We start from the raw sequence: 21652 nt of genomic DNA, 5'->3' as shown, positions 1-21652 counted from the left end.
AGAATCCCAGGTTGTCTGTGTTCCTAATTTCCCCCAGTACAGTTCCCCAAATTCTACATTTCTGCTGCGAGGTATATATTTAAAATCACCTGTAAGTACTAAGCCCTAATGTACGGAGTAGCTTGCAACTGTGTATTATCAGGATTTATAGGGTAGATATTCTGCATGCTGAAGTCATTAGGCACAGTTTTCTGAATGGACCTACTACATAAAGCTCCACACAAAAGAGGGAGGTAAAGAAGGACTTTTTTCCTTGGCCCTCTTTATACTGGACAGGTTAGAGCATCTATTCTTCTTGGAATGAGGAAGAACCTGGATCCAAATTTGCAGCAAGTAGTTGAATCTTGGTCCCACACTGGGTGGTGAATGCCCCAAGCATGAGTATTATGAAGTATCCTGATCCTGACTCAAGTGACATTAAATATTCATACTTCCAGGCTCTGAGCCACCATGTCCACAACCCTTGCTAGCCTTTTCCTGTCTCTCCATTTCTTCTGCCTCATGTTCTCTCCGTTTCCTTATTTCCCTGTCCTTTAGCTACATGTCTGAATCTGCTATTTCTCTCACTGCATCCATTCCCAATAGTCAACCTCTGTGCTTAATTTAAATTTGCCATTCCAATCAAAATAACAAGGCTTTGGAGAATTCATGCTGCTGACTCACTGCTGCTACTGTGCAGATGCAAACAGACATCACATAAATGGTACTTAAAAAAATTCTGGCCCTTACGGCTATAGGAAAGCTAACTCTGACTGACATAACTATGTTTTCTGTAGCTGTGCATTTCATGTAACTTCCTGTAAATGAAAGTACAGAACCTTGGAATTATGCATCCTTGATGGTACTTGAGCAAAGCTTTGGAACTGTGAATAATTAGCATGACCTCTGGAAGTGACCATGTCTCTCACCTCCACCGTGCACCTGAGGAAGCCAGTCCAGTGTTTTTAAGGTGATGACAAGGTTTGTGCCTACCTTGGACATCGTAAAAAAAACGTGAGCTGAGAGAGTGGGAGTAGGATAGAGAAGAGAGATGTTAAAAATAGCAGCTGACTTGGAGCTAAAAAACATAGCAGATCGTTTGCCCCATTTGCATTGTGGACATGGCTGAATCCTGTCAGTCTCCTTTATAAAATGTCTTGCTGTTCTTAAGGAGTTCATATGGAGAATTTCATGTAGTGTATTCCATTGTTATTGCTTGCGAAAATTCACTGCAATTCAGAGAACTGATAATAACACAGGACTTATGCAATGCATCTCAAAAAAGTCCTAATAAAACTTTAATGTCATAGTACACTTCAGTGGGTTTCTCATCTGTAAAAATTGTCCTGAGTTAAAATTACTAACTTCTATAGCCAAGTGCCAAAAGTTATTTGAATTTTTCCCCTTTCTTCCCCATCACCCTTCTTTGCATCAAATATGGACTTAGGATACAAAATCTAAATTACTTTAACCAAAATAGGCAGACACAGCTGTTTACTCCTATAACTGCCTGACCTCAGGCAAGGTTTCCTAACTTCAGGATTCCTGATTAGTTATTAACAGCAACAGCTCCTGGTGTAGCCCAGGAGGTCTTTGCCAACACAGGGACTTCCTTATGGCTCATTCCAGTAGATCTCATTTAAAGACAGATATTATCAGAATCACTCATCTCTTGTTCACAAACCTCTAATGTCCCTGAGACATCTATAACAATTGGCTATGTAAGAAAAGCAATTAGGAAAATGTGGCTTGTAGCTTATGGTTTGATTGCTTACTTTTTAATGCAGGCTTTTTGTCTGCACTGCTAGACAACTTTGTGTGGTCAAGCAGTTCCCAATGAGCTCCATGGACTGCATCTCTGGGACCTCAATCAAGTGGTTTCCTCAGCTGAATTTAAAAGAGCATCCCTCTAACTTCTAATACATTCTGCAGATGATTTTAAGTCACTGCGTCTGCTAGTGTGCAACATGAACTTCTCCCCTGGCATTTGTGGGATCTGGCTGCCTTGCTGGAGCAGCAGGGCTGCATTACAGCCTGGGTTTGAGGCAGGAATGGGCTGTGGGTGAGACCAACACTTGGTTCGGGCAGTTCTGTTACTGGCAGTGCCGTTCAGCAAAAAGAGCCAAGCTTGGAGACACGGCTGAGTTTTCCAGGCTGACATTTGGAAAAAGGAGGACAAATGCTTGTAACTGTGATGCTGTGTAAAGAGGAAGGTTGTGCTGCACAGCTCCAGGGAAGAAATGCCCTGGCACGGGCACAAACCAGAGCTTCCCAAAAGGGCTCCCTGTACTCATGTAGCTGGTGTGCCAGAAGCAGGAGAGACTTTGTGAAGGTAGAAGTTATTTCCACTGTGCAAGTCCTTGCAGAAATAAGAGTTGAAAAAATACAGAGAGAATTTCCTGTATGGTTGTGGGGCAGGGGGGTAGAGACATGTTGGATAATTTTGCTGTGCTTGGAATCGTACAATCTTATTCCATTTGACTTCTATTTGACATTTTATTATATGAAATTATTTCTTCATGAATGATTCATAGATTGCAAGGGGTTCATATAAAGCCAAGCTCAGAAGAAATCCTGCAGAAGAATCTCCATTTATTTCTACCTTTGACAGGACATTTCAGAGTAGCGCATTAGGGAAATTAAAGAATGACAACCATCCTATGGAAAGTACATAAGAAACAAGAGGCAGCCTTGCAATAGTCCCCACTTATGGACAAACCGTTTTCTCAGGTTCTCTTTCTGCAGACACCCTTGCTTGTTCAGAAAGCTTTTTCTCTTATGAGCCTGAAAACAGCCTTTACTCATTGCTGTAAATGGACTGGGAGCATTCATTTACATGTCAGATATGCCTACATACTGTCAGTTGTCACCCCACTCCAATGTTTTCTAGTGTTAGTTTTTCCCCATGGAAAAGCAGCTTAAAGGAAAACAGATTTCAAAGGCATGTTGCTCATAAACGTCAAGCAAAACAGAGTTCATCTGTGACAGAGGGGAGAAATATTGCTTCCATGAAGTTAGTGTGATTCAAGCATTAAACCTTAGATTGAAACCACAGATTCAAAGGAAAGGCTTTCAGAAATAACTCCTTTCAAGGAACACTGTTTTAAGGAATGGATATAGTTCATTATATGCCTTGCATCTAGAAATATATAGAGATACGTACACTAGTTTCTATGAAGCCTAGCAAATGGATTCCAAACCTGAAATTGGAGCTTGTTTCTATTTCAACAGGGAAACAAAACTACCAGAGCTTCAGTTCCTGCCCTTCCTTGCACAGAATAAATCTGTAGTACAGGGAGTTTCTTCTGATTTAAAATAGTATAGATCAGAGGAGAATCTCGCTGGTTTTTCTTTCAAAAACTCTTCCTTTCAAAACATACCAACCAGATGTCACTATTTAGACTATCCGGTGCTGTGAGCTTAGTTCAGGAGACTTTTTCTGATAATACCCAGCAGACAATGTGATCCTTTTAGTCTTTCCTTTCATTTTAATTTTGCCTGGCTAGTCATGTTTCCCAGTCCAAACAGAACTGTGAAAAATTACAGCAGATTTTAACAATCTGCCTCTAGCTTTAAAGTTTCCAGAGTTCTTGAGTAAATCAGCAAGGTTATCTCTGCCACCTCTTATAACCCATTATTAAACCACATTTGCTTCTTTGTGGAGCATAAAATATGCTTTCTATCAGAGAAAAAACAACAGTGGAATTGAAGGATGCAGGGCAAAAAGGAGTTCTGCCATCCAGTTGTAAGCCATGGGAGGAATATTGCCAATAAAGTGTAATGATGAAGATGTTTAATAAAGCTGCAGTGCACAAACAGCAACAAAACACACTTCTAGTTAAAGAAATAGTTTCTAGAACCTAGGAAGAAATGGCAGCAGCGGTAGTCACCTGGTGTTTTCTGCCTGCAGCTGAAGAGGTGTTAAAATGCACAGTGCATTTGAGCCAGCCCAGGTAATTTTGACAGCACCAGGTTGCAGGGTGATTATACATACAGCAGGTCTGAAAGGAGCATCACCCCTGGCAGAGGGAGAGGCAAGCAGCTGGGAACAGTGACCTCCTCACTGAGCCTCCCCACAGCCAGCATCAGATGTGCTCTTTCAGCTCAGAGCTTTGTAATTGGAAATTGTTTCTCTGCTGCAGGTAGGCAAAGGTCCTGAGCCAAAGCCTTCTGGCTCTCACTGACAATTGGGCAGCAGCTTTTGTTTTCTAATGAACCCATCAGTGAGTGTCATGCAAGGCCCTTGAGATCCCTTTGCCTTCTTTTCCCAACAGTTTTCCAAACAGAAAGTGCTCAGACATCACTTATCTAGACTTGTGAGTTCCGGATTGAGATCTATGAAGGTGAAAATTACTTAGAAAGTGCTTCTGGCTAATGTAAATTCAATTTTGAAGGGAGTTAGATCATCCCAGTGCAACTTGTTCAGTGGCATCTATAGTGGCACTAGCCACTAGCCACTACAGTAGACACTAGCCTAAGAACAAAGATCATTTTTCAAGGGGCATACCTAACGGACAGAGAAAAAAAGATGTGGAAGTGCCAAAAGCAGTGCTACAATTTCCAGGGGAAGCTGGGAACTCAAATGTTTACCGTTACCCTTAATTTGTTTTCTTTCAGTTGTTCATGTATATAAAATCAGTTTCCTGAAGTTTTTGAAGTGCATATGGTAATAGTGTTTTTTCTTTAAGCTCTGGCTCCTGGAAGCTTATGACTAAGTGAGAATTTTGTTCTTCATTATTTAAATGAAAGGTAAATGAAAAACAGAAAAAGGGAAAAGAAAGATATTCTTGTTTCCATAGCTGCAGAATAAAAATCTAACAACTCCTCTCCCAAAAAGCTTAACAAATAAGAATTGCCCAGATTTTTTGTATTTTGAAAGAAGCAGAGGGAAAAGAAAAAAAAAAAAAAATCTCAACATTGTGGCAGGTTTTATGTGGATTTTGTCTGTATTTTATACATATACATTAAAACTTGTATATAGTAATTTTACATACAGAAACTTATGCAGTATATTAAGGGAGAGTCATCTGCAAGAGTGGTAGGAAAGGGCCTATTAAGAATAACACACAGTGATATATGGGCAGTTGGTGTTGAGGGGTGAGTAGGCAGAGAATATATGATTACTGCTCTACTTTAAACTAAATCCCCCACCTTTTTGACAGGGACCACCTCCTTCTCTCTCTCTCAGCATAAAGAAACCCCTTTAGGGGCGTACAATGCAGATATGAAATAACATACTCCCGAAGCCCAACAGTTGCATATTCCAGTCATTGGATGAAGATTTGTATCCTCAGTGGCTTTGTAAAAGATTAAATTGCTTATCTTGGCCAAAGGAGTTGGAACCCTAAAATGGTTAAATAATATACATTTCCATTCCTAATTACAAGGATTACTCAAATTTCAATTTTAGTTTGTATCATAAAGTCAGCATTTTTCGTTGTCAGTTTAGTTCAGCTCAGGACTGAATGTTGTTTTTAATCATGGAAGTAAAAAGTGTTCATTTCTATGTGTCTGTTTATAGACATCACAAGGATTTTATGCAAATGTCAAGCTTAATATACATAGAAATGTGATATATGGAGAATAAAAACTGAAATCTTGTGACAGCAAATGCCACACCAGCAAACTTCAGGCTGCCCTGAGATGATAGACTTGCTTATGTTAGCCACTGTCAGGTTTGACACTTTGCTGTCCTCCCTTCACATCTAAACCATCACTGAATCCTGTTATATCATCTTTTTAAGCAATCTTCATGCTACAACTTAATTCCTTATCTCTCTTTTACTGACATTTTCTTGCCCCAACAGAAGAAGCTTCATGTATTTTGGAGGCCTCCTTTCTCAGACCCTTCATTTCCATGCAACATAAGTGAAAAATGATTCCTCCTGCTCTTCTGAGCTATAGGCATCCCCATGCCTGCACATTTTTGCATCCTCACCTGTTTACTTATTTCCAGGCTGCCTGTTAGATTTTTCACAGCAGAAAGTGAACACTACAAAATAATGCCAGGGATGACCATGCTGGGAGGGCAATTATACATATTGGAGTTTGCTCTCAAAACATTTCTGTTTCTGCTTCCAACTTCTTTCCTTGTTCTTTGTTTCTACTGCTTGTTTTGTCCCACCAGTGCTTGTTGATAACGTACATATTCCTAGCATGCTGGGACCTAAGCATTATTTGAGGCTTCTAAGCATTAGTAGAACAGAAAATCAGCTTAAGCCTTCAATGCATACTGGGGTTTTTTTGTGCTATTTTCATTTTCTCTATGCTATTTTCTGTCTTTTCCTCCTTATACCCATTTTTTGCATTCAAATCCTCCGGTGTCCTTTTCAGGAATTTACCTTCAAGTCCTCATCCATGCTGCCTTAGTGCCTGCAGCAATCACTGTTTCTTTGTGTGTGTGGCAAACAACTGCCTGTGATGGATTTGGAGCTGCTTTGTAATTATTTATGAAAACTGTGCACTGTCCTCATTACTCAGATGTTTTCCACATGACTTTATTTGGCTTAACACAGGAGGAGACTTTGGAAAAGCAGGCAGGAACAGAAGGGATCCCCAGTGAAGACGGACTTCTTAAAAGGGCTGCGTTCGTCCACGTTTCCCAGGGGGACCAATGTCTCAGGCTTCAGCGCAGCTAGCCTGGGACTCCTGGGACACCCAGGGGAAACAAGTGAAGCTACCTACAGGGAAAATTATTATCTTCTGTATTATCACTATGCAGAAATGAGAGCAGCAGGAGAAAGCTTAATGAAATCACTAGCTCTCCTTCCTGCAGGCAGCCTATGGACCAGTGCGACTGATATGAATCATATTTCCACGCTAAATGATAACAGATAGTTAAAAGATGGCACTTAAATGAATATGAGATTGCAAGAGTACCAAGGTTTTACACATCAATGAGATTGTAGTTTTTGTAGGAAAACACTAAAATAAGAGGTTTTCTTCATCAGAAAAGGTAACGGTGTTTGAGTGCAAGTTAATATGATGCTGCAGTTACATTAATTTTTTACATAACCTTGAATGGGTGAGAAAGCATGATAGAACTACACAGAGATGAGCAACAAGGTTTGGTTTGTGTTTGGTCTTTTTGAAGTGGGCAGGGGGAGAGCAAATAAAGGGAAAAAAAGGTCTTGTCCTTTTTCTGTTTCCGCTGGTAGTTCCTATGAAGGAGAACATCAAAAACATAAGAGTACCAAAGACTCACAGGGAAACCTGACTCTGTATTGGAATATAGGCATAAAGAGTTTATTTCATGGCATTATTAACATCTCGGAAATTTTGAGATGAAGCAATTTAAAAATGGTGTCACTCAGTCACAGTAAGGTAAAATTGAATGTGTTGTCCATCCAGATGGTGAGAAAGCCATTTTGAAAAATCATCTTGATCAAAATCCACCAGCACAATGGGGCTCATCAGACCCTTCCAGAACAAGCAAAGATCCTATAGAAGACATCAACTCTCCAGAACAGTAAGTATACACCATTACATACTGGTACAGAAAGAGGCACTCCTTTCTCAGAAAGAAATGTCACCATACATGTGCTTGGACATGTGCACTTTCTGCTGTTTTAGCCATAAAATCCATCCTGGACACCATTTGTCTTGCTGATGTTAATTTAAATTATGACATTTCATCAAACCCCATATTACTCTTTCATGAATTTTTATGGGAAGACCTTCACTGTAAATCTTTTCAGTCAGCACCAGCTACAGAGAAAGCCTGGCCCATCAGCAACAGATGTGAATGGCAACTTCTGTGGCACCAATGTTGTACTGTGATGCCTCCATGCCACCAGCTTACCATCCCCACCAAATGTAAAAGACATCAAGGGCACTAGATCCTAAGGTGCCCCAAAGGCAGACTAGTAAATTCTTTTCTCTTGTTAGAAACATCCATAACACGATGTCTAAAGATACGTGCACACACGTGCCATGGCTATTATCAAAATTTCAAGTTCTTTCACACACCAGCTAGAGGAGTTCATGGTCTACATAGCCATTTTGTTCTCTTTCAATCTTAAACTATCTGAGAAATAAAAACAGTCTGAGGGCTTTTCAATGTTGCCATAGCAGCTGGTCCCGAGTTTTGGCACAGGAAAGCCTGCACCAAGTAGTTTCCCTTAGAAACAATGCTGCGGCTACAAGGAGAGGATGGCACAAAGGACTTGCTAGTTTCATAAAGGGAAAAGAGTCTTACGGTATCAGCTTTTCTCTCCAGGAACCTAGACAATCAAATCACATACTACCCTCCTCCAGCTCAATAGGGCCTTCTGTGAGCCAGAGCTCAGGGAAGCACCATGCTCATTTGTCCTTGGATCAGCCATTTCCCCATGGCAGCCTAGTTGCACAGGCACCACTTTATCAGGTTCTGGGCTAACGGATGTCAGACTCCAGTTTTGTACACAGGCAACTTAAAAACTAATTTAAAAACACAATAAATTAAAGAAATTACTAGGCTGAGTCACGTGTTACATCAGTGACAGCAAACCTGATTGCAGATAGCAGTTACTGCCTTGTACTACCTGATGCAGAAAAACACATGGATTTCTCACTTTGTGCTTGCACTCAAAATTATCCCTAATCCAAACATGCACGAGATCTAATACACACACAAGTGCACACTTATGCACCAAAAAAAAAAGAGGCCCCACTGTCTGAAATAACTGGTTATTTCACAGAACCAGGGCTCTCACGGAGAAAGCTCTCGTGACTTTATGGGGTCAGCAGAGTGCTTTAATGCATAGCTATTAGAGGTCTGTCTTTTTGCAGCACCATTTGTCAGAAATAATGTAGTGTGAATGCAGCCTCATCCGCCCATGGCCCTCTTACATTAAGAGAGATGCTAAGAAAAACACAGACACTTAGATAGTTCAGTTGTCCCAATACAGATTTAATACAGGGGAAAAAAAAAAACAAACAAAACAACATTTACCAATGACAGAACTTCCTCTAGGCTAGTGGTAACTGATGAGAAAACTGAGATTTCCTAAAGGTCTTAAAGAGCAAGTCAGTACAAATCTGAACGATCACTTACATTTGTGGAAAGCAATTAATAAAGTCCTCTAAATCAAAACTGTGTCATTCAGCACTTGCACAGCTGCGACTGTGCCAGGTCCAAGGGTCAGTATCTCCCCTGAGGATGAGCTGGTACTTTGGATACCACAGCCACACCACACAGCCACAGTGGAACTGCCAGAGGGGAGAACTGTAGCCATCTTCAAGACTAGGGTTTTGTGATTCCCCCTCTTTGACAAGAGGTTGCCTCTTTGCAAACTTCGTGATCTTTAAGAATATTGTCCTGCTCCCGTGGGCGTATTTTCAACTTGTCTGGCAGCACTTCTGTCCTTCCATGGCTATTAAATATAACATTTTTGTCAGGAAACAAACAAACACAGAGGAAAGAAGTTAAAGACAAGCTTTAGTTTGTGCTTTCTCTCTCATTTCACTGCATGCATAGGCCATGCACATGGGAACACATGATCCTATATCAAGGGCAAAGATATTTGAAATACATTTATTTTCTGCTACAAAAAAAAAACACTGATGAAACTCATTGGCATCGGGGAGGAGGGGGGACTTAAACAACTTACCTAATAACTTCCCTAACTCGACCCTCTTTCAGTTTAAAGCCATTCCCCCTTGTCCTACCACTACATGCCCTTGTAGTCATCTCAGTCAGAATGTGAAAAACATTTGGTTTGTGCTTGGCTCAGATTTAGAACCCTGACCTAAGAAAAGTGCAGTCTGTATGATGGTAAGACAGCCTCAGAGGATGACTATAGATGATTCGCAGTTCCCTTTGCCTCTCGCTCCCTTTCGTGCTGGGCAGGACCCAGTAGGTTACCCATGTGCGATGTAAAATATGCCGTACCCAAGTCAGACTATCAGATATGAGGAGCGAAAAGCTGGGGCTGGCTGTTTTTTCTCCTGTTCACACCAACTACACAGTGTAAATTAACACTTCCTCTGGTAGGCAAAGCAGTGTTGGTGCACAGGCTCGAGCCCTGCACTTTGATTTTCCATGGTGCTTGTTAGCATACTGCCTAGCACAGTTGTACCGACTTGGGCTCTCCTGGGTAATGCTCAGGCCCAATCCGGTATTCAGAAGCCTTGTTTGGGGGAGCTTAGCTGCATGGATGGAAGCAGCACCATGCCAGTTCATCTCAAGTCTAGAGAGCAGCTTGAACCAGTTTAGAATACATATAATCATTCATTTCCCAGTAGGCTGGGGTGTCTCTTACACAAAGTCAACACTTTTTTGCTGGCAGTCCTGCTTACTTATCTAAAGATCACATCTTAGATCACACACGGCTTATCTGTAAGATGGCTACATGAATACATTCAATGGGATATCTTCCATGACCTTTTAAAGACTTTCTTCTATGCATCTTCATTCCTGCACGTTATCTCATCAGTGACCTAAGTTTGGTGAATTAGGTTTCGGCACCATTAAAATTTATACTGTTCTTTTTTTAAGAGCAACAATATGTAACAGTTTTCCACATTTCTGAGTAAAGATGATGATAGATTTCTGCAGGACCCCGCTAAAACCTGCCATTTTGATAGACTATTTCCTTTATGTGGTCATTTTTGTAACCTTCAAAGCAGCTTATCACTTTGTAACCATTATAATAGAAACCGACTTGATTTTTTATTTTTCTGAGTTAAAGCTCTGCTTTTAGCAGCATTTAAAAAGACAGTAAAATACCTTGCTGGAGCCATTTATGTCAATTATAGTAACCAAAAACTCTCATCAAAAGACGTTATGACTCGATTCTTGCATGACAGTCATATGTCTCAGCATGAACATGCTTCTATTATTCAGTTTCTTCCCTGACAGTGGTTCATGTTAGTCTATCCTACTCAATCTGTCATTAAAATAAAGTGGATATAGAATTACTAGTTTACTTGCTAGTACATCTTGCTTTGTTGTAGTCTTTTAGAACTTCTCCGTTAATGGGCTGAAGAATCAACTGAAATGATCTCTGAAAGTTTAGACACAGTTTAAGCACTCCTGCACATCTTGAGATATTTGACTGTAATGCAGTTGTTTCAGTCCCCCCCCACTTACCAATGGATCCCATCAGTGGTTTTCTGTAGCAGAACTAAAATGTTTTTCAAATACCTCTACTTGCGATGTAGAATCATGTATTCCCATGTCCATTGCATTGTGTTCCTATGAGCACTGACATTGAAAGTCAAGCTTTGACTCGATTTTATTTATCCCTAATAAATGGCATTTTTGTACAGACCTGAGGATATATGCCCTATTCTAACACAATACCCTGATGAGTGGCTGCTCTGTATGTGGCACCACCTTTCCATCTTCTTCAGCAGTTGTCTTTTATCCCCTGATTCTAAAACCAGCAATACTAACCATTCCGTCTTCAACATACTTGACCATATATATGCTTTGACACATCTATATTGTATGGACTTGAAACAAATTCATAGAATCATGGAGTTGTATGAGTCAGAAGGGACCAATCATTCCAAACTCTCTATAGTGAGCAGGGACATCTTCAGATAGATCAGGTTGCTCATGGCCCCATCCAACCTGGCTTTGAACACATCCAGGGGTGGGGCATCTGCTGCCTCTCTGAGAAACATGTTCCAGTGTTTCACCACCGTCATTGTAAAAGATTTCTTCGTTATATCTAGTCTAAACCTACCCTCTTTTAGTTTAAAACTATTACCCCTTGTCTACTGCAACAGACTCTACTAAAATGTCCCTCCCCATCCATCTTATAAGCCCCCACCAGGTACTGGGATACTGCTGTAAGGTCTCCCCAGAGCCTTCTCCAGGCTGAACAAGCCCAACTCTCTCAGCCTGTCTTCATAGGAGAAGTACTCCAGCCCTCTGACCATTTTTGTGGCCCTCCTCTGAACCCTCTCCAACAAGTCCATATCTTTCCTATGCTGAGGACTCCAAAGTTGCCCACAGTACTTCAGGTGGGGTCTCGCCAGAGCAGAATAGAGGGGCAGAATCACCTCTCTTCACCCGATAGATGCACTTCTTTGGATGTAGCCCAAGATACAACTGGCCTTCTGGGACGCAAGTGCATGCTGCCGGCTCATGTTAAATCTTTCATCCACCAGTACCTTCCAGTCCTTCTCCTCATGGGTACTCTAAATCCCTTCATCCCCTGGCCAATGGTTGATACCAGAGGTTGCCCCAAATGCACTGACAAAATGTGGCAGGGGTGGATGAAGAGAAAAAACACTGATATTGAATGAAAAACACCCTACATAGTGAGGCGAGGTACAAGATTTACTTTTGCTTAAGGAGAAAATAGCAGGTTTGTTTGGATTTTGTTACTTTTTTGTTTTGTTTTGTGCTCCCTCCTAAAAGTTTTGCCTAAATTCTTAATTGTGTGCAAGTCTTCAGGCTACACTCCTCAGCTTCAATTTCCAGGAACAAAGCTTTCAAGTGACAATAAACTTTAAGTGTAGTTAAAACAAAATTTGCTACCCACTGCAGCCACCATCGGCATAGCCAAATAAACGTGCTTTGTTCATGGTATGGCTAATACTTAAATGAGTGAAAAAAAATCCCATTCACTTGATTATGCAACTGGATTCTCTTGGAATATTTTCAAAAAGCTCTTTAATGAGAAGTCTGTAACAGTTGAACAAAGAAAGCATTTCCACTGGTGGGAAAGTAAGCATGAGCAATTCTGCATTTGACCCTGCAACAAGAGACAGAATGACAATCTGCAGTGTAGACTCATAAGGATGCAGCACATGGAAGCAGCTAGCCCTGCCACTTCTGCACTCCTTGGGAACGAGGCATGATTTCATTGATAGCACCAGGAAGAGTCAGTAACAGTAGCAAAATAACAATGAATAGATTTTTTTTTTTTAGTCCCAGGAATGCATTGCCAGCACTACAGTGATCAACACTCTGGATTAATATTTCATCAGACTTTTAAAGGGGATTTTTGAGGGATGAGGAAATGAGAAAGAATTTCCCAGCTAGGCAGATTACAACTGCTTCCACTGCTCTAGTCTGTAGTGAAGAAAGTAAGAAGTAACATCACATTTCTTTCTGTTTGAATTTGAAAGCTATACTGCTTGGTCCCCAGGTAGTGCCTTGGTAGCTGTCTCCACTTCCTAACAAAGGAAAAAAAGAATGTCATTTAAATGTCATTTGAATCAGGAAGGCTGTCCAGAGGCAAGCTTTCAAACATACAATTTTCATAAAAGTCTGTCTATGCACAATCATTGCATCAGATAACAGATAAATATAAAACTATTGTACTGATACAATGCTTTGAACTGGCATATTTCCTCTGGAACCAAAAAGCCAATCTTCAGTTCATCTCCATCACTTTGACATCTGTCTTTGCTTTAAAAAGTGCCTCTGTGTTTCAAGAGTGAATGTTTCCAAATGCAGAAGCCGTTCAGGTATGATAAAATCTTAATCACTGAAATATCTCTTGCACTAACAAACCTTATGTGGATTTTGATGTTGCGAAAGGTGCTAGTACCTCCACATCATGGGGGTAGCACAGCCCTTGTCTCATGGCACCACGCTTTCTACAGTGAGGGGTCAGCTGTGAGCATGGTTTAGCATCCCTTTTAAAAAACACAAACAAAACAAAACCTCACCAGTTATGATGTCAATCTGCTTGGAAAAGTGGATGCAGAATGTTGAGTTCCTAACACTTAATTTTGGTTTGGGTGGCAGGTTAGACTCTTTTCACAGTGACAGCTCCTCAGTCCCATGACACTGACTGCAGGAACCCAAGAGAATCCAGCACCTCAAAAGCACAGACCCAAACTGCAAAGAGCAACCATTTGGAAAAAGCTGTCAGACCAAATTCCCTCCATCCATATGCCTATGTTTGCCTTAGCTGGACTTGCAAAAATGCCATCCTTCGTTCTAACATCCTCGTGCTAAGTGGTGCATGGTTTAATACTCAGCCATGACCTCATGCCTGTCTACACAGTTAGCTGGGGCTCCGCGTTGCAAGAGATCACTTTGCTATGGGGGTTGCTAAATCATATGCCCTCAGGGCAAACTTAAGGTTTTCCCCTTTTCGGGTATTAGCAGTCAAACAATTAACCTGAGAGTGCCAGGGAATTTCAGAAGGTTGTGGGATTCCGAGAACTTAGATTCCTTTGTCATGTCTAGCGTTTCAGTAAAAAAATCCCCAAGGGGAAATAACACGGTGGCACAGCTCAACAGCAGTGAGAGTAATTCACTTGGCATTAACCCTTTCCACCACAGCAGCAGGCACAGAAAATACCCTTACAGCAACCCGGCAAACATATCAAGCATGTAATGTATAACATTTTCCTCTTGGCTAACACTCGTCTCCCTGTGTCTCTCCCACAGCATACAGCGTCGGCTGTCTTTGCAGCTGCCCATTCTTCATCACGCCTACTTGCCATCCATAGGAGGAGTTGATGCTAGTTGTGCCAGCCCCTGCGTAAGCCCCAGTGCCAGCCCCCGGCACAGACACGTGCCACCCTCCTTCCGAGTAATGGTTTCGGGGCTGTAGGAAAGGGAGATTAGTGCTTCCTGAACTGCTTTTAAGTACTCAATGACTGGACTAAACATCTGACCTAGAACTCTGCTACAAACATGCAACATTGGCTCTTACTGCAGAGGAACTACCGCTGAGGCCGTCATCACAGGAGTGCCCGTGTAACTCGTGTGGGAAGGCAAAGAAGATGGACACAAGGAGTTTGATCTGTAGCCTTATTCATGGAGTTTTTATTTCTTCACATAGAAGTCACTGAAAAACGTTTCTTCCCAAATTTCTACTAGCAACAAGGAGGATGGGAAATATGGATTTTGCAAATAAGACACTGGGAAAAACAAAACAAACAATCAAATGTCACTGAGCTTTATGTGGCTCCTGAGAACATGCAATTCTATACTGTATCCATGTAAGGAAAATACAACGGTTGAGCTATACCATATTTATTGAAATAGATCCACTCATTTTTACAAGAGTTGTGTTAAATCGCTGGAAGCATTCTGCACTGGTTAGTCTTGCTTGTTTTCATTTCAGGAACGGTGTTCGATAGGAAAGGATCGTGAGAAATGGTTCCTCGGGTGTCATTGAGACTCTGCAGTGCTGTGAGCAGGGTCACCCTTAACCTGCAGCTGTAGGTGAAACCCAAGCAGAGGCTGAAGTTCCAGCTCCAAGCTGTCTGAGCTGGAGGGCTGCTGGTTGGGAGCAGAGCACTTGAACCTTCTTCAGGGATGATGGTAGTGACTGCTGACCATCTGCAGCTTTATTCATAGCAAAGTTGCTGCACCTATTTCAGAATAACCACCACCAACCGTACTGTACTTAACTGTCAGCGAAAGTCCTAGCGATGGTAATTCAAGAAGCTGAGGACAGATGGGTAGTAAAGTCTTAATGTCACAGGATGGATTGTTTTTCATAGTGTGTTTGAATTATGTTACACATTACAATAAAATTAATTTAGTGGACTTGGGGGGAGGGCTTAGGGCACAGCACTTTGCTGCTGCAGGCAAAGCCTGCAGAACACATAGATGTGAATATACACTATGTTTGCTTTGTACCTGCGTGTGACAGTTGTAGCGGCTAATGGAGAGGACAAATCAAATTTACCAATAGAATATTTTATCTGAATCCTAAAAAGACTGTAAAAAAGCAATGGGTTTTAATACATTAGCTCCATCCCCTGAACAAAATTAATTAGGATGAACGATAGTGGCATACCGTCTGGACCAGCTCTGGAGCCAAACCATCAGGCACAGGTGAGACAGACATGCAGCTTCTTTTTCCAAGCAGCTGGAAACGTGGCATCCCACTGCCAGGGCTGTTTGCTAAGAGTAGGGGGGAAAAACACACATGAAGCACCCACTGGGCTCTCAGTTTTCTCTGACCAAGGCCTGTGCACCTCAGACCAAACCTTTGGAATGACATTCCTATAAAGGATTACAAATCAGCAATGACTGAAGCACAGCTGTAGGTTCATTAGCTGAGGGACTCAACCACAGCTATGAAAAGTTAGCATAAATCTCCATTAAAAATAAAATACACCTCATAGTGGCCAAAACCAACATGAATATGTATCTAAATCTTACAATCAGGAGCATCACAAAATATTTCACTTGGCACATACAGTAAGAGAGGTTATGGAAATATCTGTAGCTTTTAGAACAAAAACATGTAAGTATAAACACAGATAAAATAGAACTCATTACTCTGTTTAAGCACTAAACACTGACGTTGTCACTCAATGTGTGTTGACAGTATTCTCTTGCTTTATTAATATCATCAGGGCCTGGTTTATTTTAAAAGGAATGTTACTTTTTAAAAAGAGAAAATTACAATATTGTATATAATATGTACACAAAGATCTCTGTAGAAATATTATTCCAACTTAGCAGGAAAAAAACAAACCAGAAGTATTGGACCATTGGAGGTGAGTGTGTGTGTGTGTCTGTAACTTCGTGAATACTGACTGTGCGACGTTTATTAGGTTTAAACCATGCAGTACATTCTTTGTCTCAATGATACTGTAGTTTCTCCCATAACATTTTTTTTTACTTTACTGCAGATAACAAGACCAACCAAGTGAATATAGCTATTTAATGTTTCTGTTCTTTTATACTGCAGCAAAAATGTACTGTAAATTTATGAAGAGGCTGTGCCCCAATGGCATTTTCCAATGATGTTAGTGCACAAATGCTTTAAACTAGACTGGAACTGCCAGAATAAAATGTAAATGAAGAATTTCTTGTATAACCTTATACTGCATGAGATCAATTTTTAATAAATTGTTGCAAATCTGTTTTTATGAATAAAATATATAAAACCTAGCTTTTTGGACTTGCTGCCATCTTTAATGTGTGTGTAGATATATAAACGGATGTACATATAAAAGCCCCTCTGGAGAAGAAAGAATCTGATTACACCACCACATTGTAACAAAAAGTTAAAATACACATCCTAAAAGCAGAAGGGCTCGCATCTAGAGAAAGCAGATATATGAGCTTTTGCTCTGAAATACAATTTCTGCTGTACTCATGAGTGAAGCCTAAGCCCTTTATCAAATGGGAAAATAATGAAACATATGCTGAACATTTACATCCATACCACACTTAATACCTGCACTACTCTCTCTTGCACAACAGCGAGTATGAATTCAGGAGAAAAACAAAGATTTTACTATGTCACATAAATTATTGGTTGTGCCAATATTTAGTTCTACAGTAAAATTGATACTTCAGCAAATGAGAAGTTTCTTATCATTGTTTCATGAAGGCAAACACTAAACCTCTCCATCCATGTGGTGGGTTTTGTATCCTAAACCAGGTTCTTTTGCATGGCATAACAGGAGGGTAGGAATGTAGTGCAATGAGCCAGCTAGAGGAAAGAGCATTTTTAGTTTGCTTTTCAACAGGAACATTCTCAAGCCAGCAAAAAGTGACATAAAGTCCAAGATGAGGGAGTTCAGAGCCACCACAAATGTGTTTTCTGCAGAATTCTAATGCAGCTTATGAGTCCCATAGAACACAAACGAAAGAGAAAATACCAGTGAGGAGTTAACAGCATGGATTGCAGCCCTCAATGCACAGTACCAGATGGCAGGAGAAACTCAGATACATCGGATCTCATTCAATAAAGGGGGAAAAAAAAATCTAGACAACTTTATTGTGAAACCTATGAAACCTATATTCAACTAGAAATTGTGGGAGGATGTGAACAACTTAGAGCTGCTCAAGAATAATAGGAAACCAGAGCAAAGCAAGACATTGCTTGAAGAGGTCTTAGGAATAAAAATAAGAGGGAGATGTCAGAGGAGCAGATTTATTTGAACTATTGAGATTCCACAGTCACAGCAAATACATTTTCCTCAAAGTCATAAAACTGTTATTGAATTAATGGAAGATTACTAATGTTGCAGCTCTTCTTTCAAATAATTAATTAAGTCAAGGATGGTGAGGAAAGACCAAAAAAGGCACTTTTCCAGTTTTATCTTTCTTCTAAAAGATATAACAGCTTTTCTTAAATGTTTATCAAATCTTTTCTGGTCTTTTCAGAGCCTCTTCATTACAAATCCCAGCATGGTGTTCTTGTTCTCCACAAGACTGGATTAGTATTTCTGTCCCTTTCTGCTCAGGCTTGCTTAGCTACTGGAAGCAAGCCCAGCAAGACCTGTCTCAGCACTTTCCACAGCACCCTCTGGATATCAGCAGGGCTTTACTGTGCACTCATACCACAGCCCAAAGGATGGGCCAGCCTGCCCATTCAGTGTACTCACTCTCCCTGTCACAGATTCCTTTAATGGGGATTTTCTTCTCTATGCCTGAGAAGACTGACAGGTTTATTACAGTGGATTAAACATTATGATTTTTATCCGAGTTTGGTCCTCAGTTACTGACTGCCTTTTCCATCTCTTGAGATGTGAATAGTACTTATGGCCATTACTTTAATATGCATGAATATTATTCACAAATGCACTTTCAAGAGCTCACTGCCTCTTGAGCCGATCGGGATTCTGCCAGTTTACTGTGCTTATCGCTACTCACCAAATGACATTGCAAAGCATCTGCAATGCAGAGGGTCTGGGGCTGCATCGGGAGAGACGGGGAAGAGATGGACAGAGCCCATGCTGGGTTTTTCACTAGGGCAACCCTGGGTGGCAGTACCATCACATTAGTGTAGCCTCAGACATCTCTTACCTGCAGACATTTTAAGCCACCAGTTTTGCAAACTACACGTGTTAAACACACACACATCCCACAGTGATGGGGTGCTGAAGTGGGCCAAACAAAGAAAAAGAGTGAAGGGCAGGTAGGAGGAGAAAGGAGAAGCATCTCCAATCGCTGTGTCCTTCACCGCTCGAGGGAAAGCTGCTGCTACTAATGCCATCAAAGCCAAACATCACAAAAGCATTTAAACAACCTACTGAACTTTAAAGGCTAATTTCAGTAGAGGTCAAACAGATCTGAGGACAGGAGCAGGAGGTGGGAGTGCCAGCTTTAGGAACAAGCAGCAAGCAGCCTCTGAGCTGGCTCCCTAGCAGAAGCATAGCAGAAAGGAGCTCAGATGACCTTGAGCTTCAGGAGAAAGACCAGACATCTTCATGACTTCACAAAGACACGCTTTGGCTGGAACTGAGGATGTTTATCTTCTGGCAAGAGGTTATGTAGCAAGAACCCTGTACCCACACTTACTGAGTGCAACTTAAACTGAGGAAGTATCACCTACATTTACAACCTACAGCTGTAACCACTTCAGAGACTAGAACACCCTCCTACCTGCTACTGCAGTCAGCAGTGTGTGATGCCTGCTTGAGCAGAGGAGCTGCTGCTGGTAGCAAACCACCTCACAGACATGAAGTCATCCATTATGCCAAGTTTGACTGGAAAACAGTGTGTGTGTGTTGAAGAGAGCACTGGCAGGACACTGAGCAAGTGCATGCAGCCCAGCATTAATGGCCTGGAAAACACCATAAGGGCTAAGGCAGAGACATCCATGCTGCCTCCTGATTTGGCAGTTTGTCATCCATCTAAAAGCAAAACCCATTCTAAGGACATATACCGCAAAGCCTAATGTTCTTTGGCCCTGGCCCACTCTGCCACACAATGCAAACCCCTGAGCCTCTGCAGCTGAACATCCCGTTTGTCCAAGCCTAAGGAAAAATGAGCATAAAGCAGAAATGAAAAACTGGAAAAGAGCAGAAAGGAAATACATACGTGGCTTTGTACTCATAAAGTGCTCTGCTACACTGTTACCCAAGTGATTCCTACTGTGTCCTAGCTAAAGGTACTGAAGTGTTTCCAAACAGCAGGTACTCCTCCCAGCAGACAGAGGAACGAAGACATCTTTTCTACAGGATGGAGAAACCTCACATCCTCACTAAATAAGCTAGCTGACATAATGATTAGTCCACATTATTAAGTAGGCTATCAATTGGATATACAAACAAGTACAAGCCTTGTAAGAAGAAAGCATTCCTCCCCAACATATAAACATCCCTTTTTGAGAAACCTTCTTCTTACTTTGGACACCACATCTTATTACATCTGTACAACACAGCACCAGCACAGCTCTTGTTCCTCCAGCCTGAGAAACTGATCACTTTATCCCCTACTAGAGCTGTGTCTGAAGCAGATAGCCAAAGACAAAACAGCAGAGGTGGAAGTCATCTCTTGAGCAGTTCAGGAGATAGTGCTAGGGCCACTCACCCAAGAGTGTTCTGAGAGGCACCTGCAGAGAACACCCCACAGGACCTGCTGAGAAAAGCAAATTGCTGTGAATAGATCAGTTTCTCCTCAAGAAAGATAAAAGGAAGCAAAGTCTTAGTTGTTCATCTTAAAGGCGGTCACATTTCCAAAGACTTCCACTCTCCCCCTGATAAGAGGAGTAGAGGGACACTAACAATAACAGGGGGGACAAGGACAATACCTTCACAGTAGGGCTGCAGAGGGCAGGTGATGACTTTGAGGTTAAAGGCTTTAAGTTAACAGTTCCCTAAGCTTCACAACTTATCCTGATTCTCAACACTGGAAAGAAATCCTCTTCAGTCTGCCTTGCCTCATACTTAGGTCATTGGAAGACACTATTTGAGCAAAGTAACTGAGCTAATAGGAGAAAAGGGGGGAAAAATATCAAAACAACCAACACACACGTGCAAGATGATGGACTGGGAGTCGTAAAGATGCAAATGAACAAGGGATTCAGCTGCAATCACTTCTGAGGAAGACACATCAATGTCAGCATCAGACATAAGCACCCCCAGGAAAAGATAGTCACTGTCATCCCACAAAGTTAGCTGTACAAATGAAGCTGTTAAAATTGTCAGAACTGAAGCCAAAACCATCACTAACTACCTCAGTATTGCTAGTCACTAAAACAGGAGCAACTTTCCCCCAAATTTTTACCTCAACTTCTAGTAGTCTCGAAGTTTGAAATTCAGTTCAATACTTCAATAGCCCAAGCTATTTCCAGGCTTTCCTTATTGCTGGAGGGCTGCAGAAGCATGAAGTTTATACATTGCCAATCCTGATGAAAGTCTTGGAGAAACTGGTTCTCACACAGAATCACAGAATCCTAAGGGTTGGAGGGGACCTCAAAAGATCATCTAGTCCAACCCTCCTGCAAGAGCAGGGTAACCTAGAGTACATCACACAGGAACTTGTCCAGGCTGGCCTTGAATATCCCCAATGTAGGAGATTCCACAAGCCCCCTGGGCAACCTGTTCCAGTGCTCTGTCACTCTCACAGTAAAGAAATTTTTCCTGATGTTCACATGGAACCTCCTGTGCTTCAGTTTACACCCATTGCCCTTGTCCTATCACTGGACATCACTGAAAAAAACCTAGCTCCATCATCCTGACACACAGAAGAAATGTGGTTTCTAACTGGTCTCTCTTAGTCACGGTGTGTGGAGAGAGCATATTTCACTGCTCTCCCTATATATACACATTTTACTGTTTTCAGAGGCCTGCACAGAACTTCCCTTTGTGATAACAGACTTTCCACCTTCAACTAAAAGTACAGCTGAATATCTGTCATAGTGTTGTTGTAATAAGGAATACTTCTCTAACAAATGTCCCCATTCTTTGAGGACTTTTCAGCCTTTTCCCTCCTCCTCTACCCACTAAATATTCCATTTTTATTGCTTTGTCTTAGTTTTAAAACCCAAGAATTTATTTCCTGAAGAATTAACTGACA

General features: G+C 41.3%; 1 protein-coding gene across 3 annotated transcripts in view; it reads left to right on the top strand.

The window, feature by feature from the left end:
- GABBR2 (gamma-aminobutyric acid type B receptor subunit 2) overlaps positions 1-16789 on the top strand; it is a 448751-nt gene extending 431962 nt beyond the window's left edge. For all 3 annotated transcript variants that reach the window (XM_062608972.1, XM_062608975.1, XM_062608974.1), the window contains 2 exons: positions 7330-7447; positions 14321-16789. In XM_062608972.1, the coding sequence (XP_062464956.1) occupies positions 7330-7447; positions 14321-14486 (284 nt within the window). In that variant the 3' untranslated portion in view covers positions 14487-16789. The remainder of the gene's footprint in view (positions 1-7329; positions 7448-14320) is intronic.
- The last annotated feature ends 4863 nt before the right edge of the window (positions 16790-21652 follow it).

Source organism: Pezoporus occidentalis, unplaced genomic scaffold (assembly GCF_034315485.1).
Source record: "Pezoporus occidentalis ecotype Australia unplaced genomic scaffold, CSIRO_AGI_Poc_V1 ctg132, whole genome shotgun sequence".
NCBI lineage: Eukaryota > Metazoa > Chordata > Aves > Psittaciformes > Psittacidae > Pezoporus > Pezoporus occidentalis.
Note: the sequence above shows the minus strand (reverse complement) of the source record. Positions and strands in the feature narration are given on the sequence as shown.